Source organism: Monodon monoceros, unplaced genomic scaffold (genome assembly GCF_005190385.1).
Source record: "Monodon monoceros isolate NGI ecotype Baffin Bay Population unplaced genomic scaffold, NGI_Narwhal_1 Super_Scaffold_9, whole genome shotgun sequence".
NCBI lineage: Eukaryota > Metazoa > Chordata > Mammalia > Artiodactyla > Monodontidae > Monodon > Monodon monoceros.
The window spans coordinates 14,197,273-14,205,477 of record NW_021703786.1 but is presented as its reverse complement, the minus strand read 5'-3'; the positions used below and the strand labels follow the sequence as shown (position 1 = coordinate 14,205,477).

General features: G+C 48.8%; 1 protein-coding gene across 2 annotated transcripts in view; it reads left to right on the top strand.

Moving 5' to 3' along the window:
* The first annotated feature begins 5,712 nt into the window (after positions 1–5,712).
* The window catches only part of IGF2BP1 (insulin like growth factor 2 mRNA binding protein 1), a 38,920-nt gene continuing 36,427 nt past the window's right edge, over positions 5,713–8,205 (top strand). The window contains exons 1-2 of one of the 2 annotated variants that reach the window (XM_029212217.1): positions 5,713–6,185; positions 7,360–7,420. In XM_029212217.1, coding sequence (XP_029068050.1) covers positions 6,011–6,185; positions 7,360–7,420 — 236 coding nt within the window. In that variant the 5' untranslated portion in view covers positions 5,713–6,010. The remainder of the gene's footprint in view (positions 6,186–7,359; positions 7,421–8,205) is intronic. The other variant, XM_029212219.1, reaches the window with a different exon arrangement.

Here is an 8,205-nt window from a genome sequence, read left to right as displayed (position 1 = left end):
TAGTTAAACAAACAGTTTTTAAAAAATAATATACTGTTAGGCTGGGTCCCTTTCCTTTTACAAAGGAAAGGTTTGTTTTACAAAGACAGATTGAAGTGTTTTTAATGAGCATTTTGCTGATGAAATATTAGTGAAATAGTATATGTATTACTTTTTTCAACTTAATAAAAAATAGTAGCATCCCCTTTTAAGCACTCAGAAACATTTAAGACACCTCGTGAAAAAAAAAGTCCTAACTAGAAACAGGAGTAAAATCAATTAATTTCATCATCAGAAGTAAATTTTTAATGAAGCAAACAAAAATATTTTGCTTTCCAGATAGAAAAATTCTTTCAGTCTTAAAAAACATAGAAGTTATGCAGCTAAAGTCAAATTAACTCCATGCAGTTTGATGTTGTAACTGATTCATTTTGAATTAAAATCATTTAAATACCTAGAAGATATGTAGCTTTCAAGTACAAAATTGTCTTCCTACTATTCCCCAATAATATTGAGGTATGTATTCCCTCACTTTTGTTGCTTTTTACAATTTGTTTTATTTTGAAAAGTAACATTTATTTCCTTGTCTTTTCTTCAATTGTACGATTTCCCCCCAAACAAACCAATAATCTATTTTACATTTTGTGCAAAATAGGGACTAAACAAAGTTGTTCATTATCTTTTAACCAAATGATTTTGGAGTGAAATGCAGTATTTGTAATCTGAGGAATGTTATCGACCATCTCTTTTACATGTGTCAATAGGGGCTAGTGTGGTGCAGTTTAATTGACTAACAAATTGAATTTGGAAATATCCATTTTTTTTTTAAGTTAATAAAATAAATGATTCCCTGCCTGATCCAAGTTTCTACATTGTAAACCTGGGCCAAAACCAAAAATTGAGCAGCTTTGTCACACACATTGCATGACCCATACAAAAACAAATGATTGTTCTTCAAGTTCTTTTTCCTCCTTGAATCTCTTCTATCTCTGGAATAAATACATTTCTATTTAAGGCTTTAAACATTGAACACTTTTACATAATAATTTGAAGGAGGAAATTTCCTTTTCTGCTTATAATTCTCTTACATTTTATGAGTTATCTTAAACACATAGTTATCTTTATTTATTTGACAGGAGAAAATGCTGAATGTGCTTTAAAATTGGGACAAATGTACACTTTTTCAAAGTGTATAGGCATTTAAAAGAACCACACTAAGGCTTCAAGTTGCAGGAAGAAATAAAATATCTGAAGACAGTAACAATGAAAAACAAGCAAACAACAACAGAATAAACAAAAACCAAGCAAACAAAAGACAAATTCTTTCAAACACTTTGAAGTCAAAGTGGCCATATGTCAGTAAATGTGAAATTTTCTTTTTCTATATTTCATAGAAACCGTAAGTTTATTTCAATATTGATTATGATTCATTAGAAAACAAAAAATGGAAAAATTATATTTTAATGTATTTTCCTCCTAACTGCTTTCCAGTTTGTGTGTTTTTTTGTAAAACATGTGAACCTTTTAAAATAGAAAGTCATTGATAACTGTTAGATTTAAAATGCAATATATATTTTGGGGATTTATCCAAAGGAGCTAATCTAAAAGAGGAAAAAGTTATATGCCCTCAAATACCTATTCAGCACTAACAAAAGTTAAAAAAAATTGATGTAACATATATCTAAGAATAATGATTAACTTACACATGCTGGCTAAAAATGATCATTATCAAAACTTGGAGGCAGCATGGGAAAATACTTATGGCACAACAGCAAGTAAAAAATCAAGATATACAAATAAGATGACAAAATATAAAACTATTACAAATGGAAAACAACTGAAAAGAAATACTAAAATTAATTTTGTATGACAATGGTAGACATTGTTTTTTTTACTTTATATTTAAAATTTTTAAGTTGTTTTATTCTCTTAATTTTTTTTCTCTCTGCATGTATTTGTATGTTCACACTGAAGGAAAATGGATCAGAATCCCATCTTTAAAATGGAGTCAAGTTTCAGTGTTTCTGAATTCAGAGAATTGAATTATGTAACTAGACCAAACAGTTCTCCAGGAAAAAACAGAGAAGGAGGAGGAAGGGGGGAGAACAACAAGAAGTATAATGATAATACTTTTAAAAATCATTATTCTTAAAGAAAACAATTTATCCTGCAGCTATATTTTTAACTCTCACAAACTAAGTTGAACTCTGCACTAAAGAGTAAATTTTCCCAAAGAAGTTGTGTAGAAAAAAAAAATATTAACAAATAAATGTTGAGTAGTTGTCTTTAATTTTTAAAAAGCCAAAGAAAAGAATGATGATAAATTATGGAATCCCAAGTCATCCCATTCCTATCCCTAACCTGGGAATGTGAGTCTTGACAAGAAATAACCCTTCTCTCAGGTTAATTTTAGAGCTGGACTCACTCAGAGGGGAGAGATGAAGCACCAATCAACATCATTCAGTCTCCCCAACCTCAGCCTAAAATAGCCAGGTCACTGAGGCAAAACTGATTTGGGGGCTAAAAGGGTCTGCATCTCAGCCCCAGCTGCCTCCTCTCTCTTGTGTTCTTGCAGCCTCTGACTATACACAGAAGCTCTTGGTGGGGGTGGGGGGAGGATTAGAATTCAGTGAACAGCTGATTTTTAAAAAGAACTAATCAGTTTCAATTTATCAGTAGTTGGTAAATTTTTAATTTAATACATTTATATTTTTTCCTCTGTCATTTTAAAACATTAAAGAAACTGAGTAATTTCAGCTAACATTTAGACTTCTATTTTTAAATGGAAAAAATCAACATAAAAGTGAACCGATTTCAATTATTAACTTAAATTTGTTTCCCTTTGAATTTAGGATAAGAAAAGGTGGGCTGCATTTTACAGACGTCTAGAGATCTGAATGAAGATTTTTGTGGGGTGTAACTTGCTTTTGTTTTAGGAATAAAGAGAGAGTAGTGGACATGCTCCCCAGGGAGAAAACCTGAGAGGTGCTTCTATTAATTCCTAAAGATTTAAATTAAATGAAGCAAACAGCACTTAAAGTTTCTGGGAACTGGAATGCCCTCCCAAGTACCCTCTTCCTTGTTCCCAGATATAACAGAAAAGGTTTCAGGAGATCGGGGTTCCTATATAGGGAAAGGCCAAGGAACACAACAGCCTTTCTGAGACCATCTTTTAGCCCTTTCAAAAGTACACACACAGCACCAAGAAGAGTCCCCGGGCAACAGACCCACACATTCTCGCCAAGATAATTTTTTTTTTCCCCTGGCCTCTTAATTTTCCTCCGAATGTTCTTTGCTCTAGTACAAAGAACATTTGTATTAGCTTGCTTTTCACTTAAGAAATTACTTCTTGAATACCTACTATGTGGCAGGCAGTTTCCAGCTCGTTGGTTTGTTTAAAATTGTTTATGGTCAAGAGCTGACTGAATATTAAGAGTTAGAAACGGGGTAGAGTCGGAGGAGGTGTGGGGGGTGGAAGAGAGATATCGCCCACCTTCTTGGAGAGAAAACATTTTTTGTCTGCTCAGCAACTGATGGCTTATGGTATTTTAATTTCTGCAGACCCATGGAAAGAAAAAATATCACAAAAGTAAAAATCCGACAAACACGTGGCTGGCAAGAACAAAACGCGGATTTGGAGGGTGGGTTTTTAAGGTGGTGGAGATGGAGAAACCGAGTTGGAAGCCCTCCCCCACCCCCACCCCCACCCCCAAGCCCCATTTCTTTTCAGCGCGCGGGGAAAACGGGGAGGGGGACAAAGGTGGAGCGTGCAGTTAACTCCTGACTTTTGAACGGTAGAAAATCTTCTGCCAGAAGGGCTGTGCGCCGAAGTCGGAATCGGCTCACTGACTCTGCAAACACAAAATAATAACAAGAAAAAAAAAAAATCTAAGGCATTCATATCGGTGCAGCCAACACGTGTTGCGGAGTCGGCCCGGGCCGCAGGCGACTGAGACAATGGGGTCGGGGACCGGGAAAGGGAGAGTGACCCCCTTCCTCACCTGCCCTCGCAGCACGCGTGCCCGCGACAGAATTATTTCTCCCTCCCTTAGAACCCAGAGCAAAACCCCAGCTTCCGCCCAGTTCGAGGAGACTCTGGTATGACTGGGGGTCCACCCCCGCCCCTTTCTCTGGTTCGCTGGGTAAGGGGGCTCCAGGGTCCCCTGGCCGCGCTCTCCACCACCCGCTGGCGCCATCCCAGCCCCCGCCGCTAGAAACTCGTTGGCCTCGCTCGTCCCTCGGCCTGGGATCCCGGGTGCTCGTGGACCGCACGCCCGGCTCTGCGTAGCGTAGCCGGGACTCCGAAACGCGCGGCCAACTGCCCCCTCCCCCACCGCCGAGACAGGGTGCGACCGCCCACGTCTCGCCCCTTGCCCAGTCGGGTCCGTCCCTCTGGTTCCCGGGGCTAGAAGATCCGGAACGAGTTGGTCAAAGGCGAGGGAAGGGACCAGGGCGGATCTGCTTCCCCCTCCCCAGGCGGGCGGGGGAGGGGGCCGCCGCCCCCTCCTCCGAGCACAGCTCCCGCCCCTCGCTTCCCCGAGCGCCGAGCGGAAATTACCCCCTCCCCCTGCGGGCCTGACCTGGGGACGTGGGCGGGGCTTAGAGCTCGGCCCCCGGCCCTCGGCGCCTCTCCCGCCTTCCCGCCGGGATCCAAATCCCGCACCCCAAACAAAGTTCCGAGACCCGAACCCAACGCTGGGAAAGCTGCCGTCGCTGTCGCGGGTGGGACGGGGGTAGGGTACTCCACCTGTCTGCCCCCGCGTCAGGGAGGGAGAAAGGGATCATTTAGATCTCCACCCTGTCACTCCCTGCCTGAGACCTCCCCCTTTGGTTAGCCCGGGTCCGCTCACGCGACCACTCCTCTTCCTTCTCTCCACCCCTCCCTCTCTCTCGGGGTCATCTTGGGCCGGATCCGCGCTTTCCCCCAGGACCACGAGACGTTATAGTTCGACAGCCGAACCCCCGGTATGAAGCCCGGGGGAATCCCGAAACATGATTTCCTGTGGATCCCTGGTTTCCAGCCACGATCCCCCGTGTTTCCAGCTTCCCAGTCCCGCGCTCGCAGGGCCCCTCGATCCTGTATCCCCCGAGGCGAGGGATTCTCCTAGCGCTGGGGCTGGGAAGGCCGAGACCCCCCCCCACTTAAAGATCTAGGGGAATAGCGCTTTTCTTTTGAAATCACCGGCTCGCGCGACCCCCTCTTGAAGACCCCAAAGTCCTCGGCTTCTCTTTGTCTCTCTCGGCCGTCCCCCGCCTGTCAGTCGCTAGCAGTTAGCTGGGGTAGGGTGGGCAAACTCCCCCCACTCCCGGCCACTCGAATAAAAAATAACCGCACATTTTATCCAACCCATTAAGAGGTGGGAGATTCTGGGCCGGACCACTCTCCCCCCAGCTAGGGCCCGGGTAGGGGGATGGGTGGGGGGCGGGGCGCATCCCTAGGGGCCAGATTCTTGCAAGGGGGAGGGGGCAAGTAGAGCTTCGGGAAAACAGCCCCCACCAGCCCAACTTATCCGGGGGGTGAGTTAAGAGGCACCTTCCCCCCCCCCCCGGCCGGGAGTTTGGTGGGCTGGGCCGGGTTGGAGGGCCCAAGGGCCCAGAGGCGTCGGGGGTCTTCCCCTGCAGGGTGGGTGGGGGCTTTCACCACGTGGCTTCGCCTTTTTTTTTTTTTTTTTTCCGCTCCATTTTTTTTTTTCAAGTCGATTTTATTTAGAGGCGGCGCCAGGGCGGCCGCGGAGAAACGTGACACACCAGCCCGCTTGGAGGGGTTTCGGACAGAAAGGAAGGAGCCGCGCCGCGTCGTCCGCCTCCCAGCGCGCCGCGGGCACTTCTCCCGGGCCTCCCCGAACTCTCCCGCGACCTCTGCGCGCCCTCCGGCCGCCTTCCCCTCCTCGGCTCCGGACAACTTCAGGGGTGGGGTGCAAAGAAAGTTTGCGTCTGCTGCCGCCGCCTCCCGCCTCGGCCTAGGAGGCTTGCCGCCCGCGCCCGCCCGCTCGGCCTTGCACAGGACTGCGTCCTGCCCGAGACCGCCACCATGAACAAGCTGTACATCGGCAATCTCAACGAGAGCGTGACCCCCGCGGACTTGGAGAAAGTGTTTGCGGAGCACAAGATCTCCTACAGCGGCCAGTTCTTGGTCAAGTCCGGCTATGCCTTCGTGGACTGCCCCGACGAGCACTGGGCGATGAAGGCCATCGAAACTTTCTCCGGTAAGAGTGCACCCACCTCCCCGGAAAAAGCACCGCGAAATGCCTGAACAACGGGGACCTGCTCCTCTTATTTCCTTGCCCGCCAACTCCTCTCTGCCCCCGGCCTGCGGGGCTTGGCCTCGGCACCGACGCCCATCCACCTTCTCCGACGCCCCCTGCGTCCCCTCGCTGGCCCCTCGCGCGGAAATATCCGTCTTTCCTTGCCCCTTTTTCTTAGCCCGAGATGAAGAGCTGGAGGCTTTAGTGAGGTGATCCTCCTAGCCCCCAACCGACGGGGCGGGAGCCCCTGTTGGCAGGAGTTGGGGGGGGCTCGCCACCGAGGCGAACTCAGTCTGGGCGCCCTACGTCAGTCCCTCGGTGTCCGAGGCTGGACGCCCCCACCCCGTGCGCACCCCCTCGCCTTCCTCCGCCGTAGGCCTTTCCGGGCTGGGAAGGGGTCCCCGCTCCGCCCCCGACCTCCAGGGTTCCCGTGGGGACGGCAGCCTTCGGGCCTGACCTGAGAGGAGCGGGGTCCCGCCTACCGCCCAGGGCCCGGGGCTTGAGCCATTTTGATTTGAAAGTGGGGCGTGAGCGGGGTGGCGCGGCGGCGGCGGCGGCGGCGGGTCGCCATGCTGCTTCCCGAGACGCCCAGGCTGGGCCGAGAGGCGCGCGCGGCGGCCGCCGGGGACCCTCCCCGCGGGGCCCAGTCCGCTCCCCCGGACCTCGCCTCCCGGCCGGTCCCGACAGGTGACCACCCCGCCGCCCGAAGCCCTTCTCCCTGGTTCGACAGGAAAATAAAGTTTCATTCTGCAGCCCCCCCCCCCCCCCCCCCCCCAGACTTTGGGAGAAACGGGGAGCCCTTTCTCGGTCCCTTCTCCCCACATCTGGGAGCCGTAAAGGCAGCCGGCCCACACGGACGGACGCCCTCGCACCTCCCCCAGATCCGGCTCCCAGAGCCATCCACTACTCGGCTACCTCAGTGAGAGAACGAAACAAAAATTCAGAAAACACGGTAATGAATATAGAGAGTCCACCATTCCCCAGAAGACCTTTTCGCATCCGGCTGCGGAACCCACTACCTGGATTCCTAGGAAGATCTCAAATCCCAGTAACTCCTGAATTACTCTGATTTCTCCTTCCTTTTGCCCCCCCCCCGTCCAAGCTCTCATGTTGTCTTTTTCAATTTAATCTTTAGGGAAAGTGGAGCTGCAAGGAAAACGCCTAGAGATTGAACACTCCGTCCCCAAAAAACAAAGGTAGGAAAGAGCTCTTCTCTGGGGAGGGGGTCAGCCTGGGGGCGCTGAGAGGCTGTGTTCAGGGGTCCATAGTGTCTCCAGTGGAAGAAACCCATTACTGGCCTTCCCACCCCCAACTCCGGATGTTGGGGGCAGGGAGGGAAGATTGGCTAAGATCTTGTAATGGGTGGTTTACAGCTTGTAAAAAAAAAAAAAAAAAAAAAGCTGAGGCTGGGGTGGGCTAGGAGATGTTACTTGGAGAAGTAAAAGCGAGAAAAACCAATAGAGGAGGAACCTTGTGGAGTTTGTTCAAGGTGTGTGGGACCATTTTTGTGGGGAAGCTAAAAATCTTTAGAGAGTTGAGACTCATGGACATTCAGCAAGTTTCTAGCAGGACTGTTTTTCCCCTCGTTCCCTCACTATAATTCTTAAGTGGATTGGGAGGGGGTCCCCTTTGACTCCCTAGGGGAAGTGGAATGAATTCCTGCCCCCCAAAGAATTCTGTGCTTTATTTATATTTCTGCAACAGGCAAAGACATTATTTTTTCACAGACACCTATCTCTAGTCCCTCCCATCACACATCCTCCCCTCCCAACTGGATTTTGCAAATATGCTTTGGCTGTACTATCCTTTCTGAGCCCCCCACCCCCACTCCTTCAGTCCATTGTTGCAAGGGGACCGACCATCTGGGGTGAGAGCTTTGTGTTCAGGCTGTGAGCTGGGGCTCTTTGGAGGGTCTAGAACTCCCTGGATGAATGGTGTGTGTGTGTGTGTGTGTGTGTGTGTGTGTGTGTGTGTGTGTGTG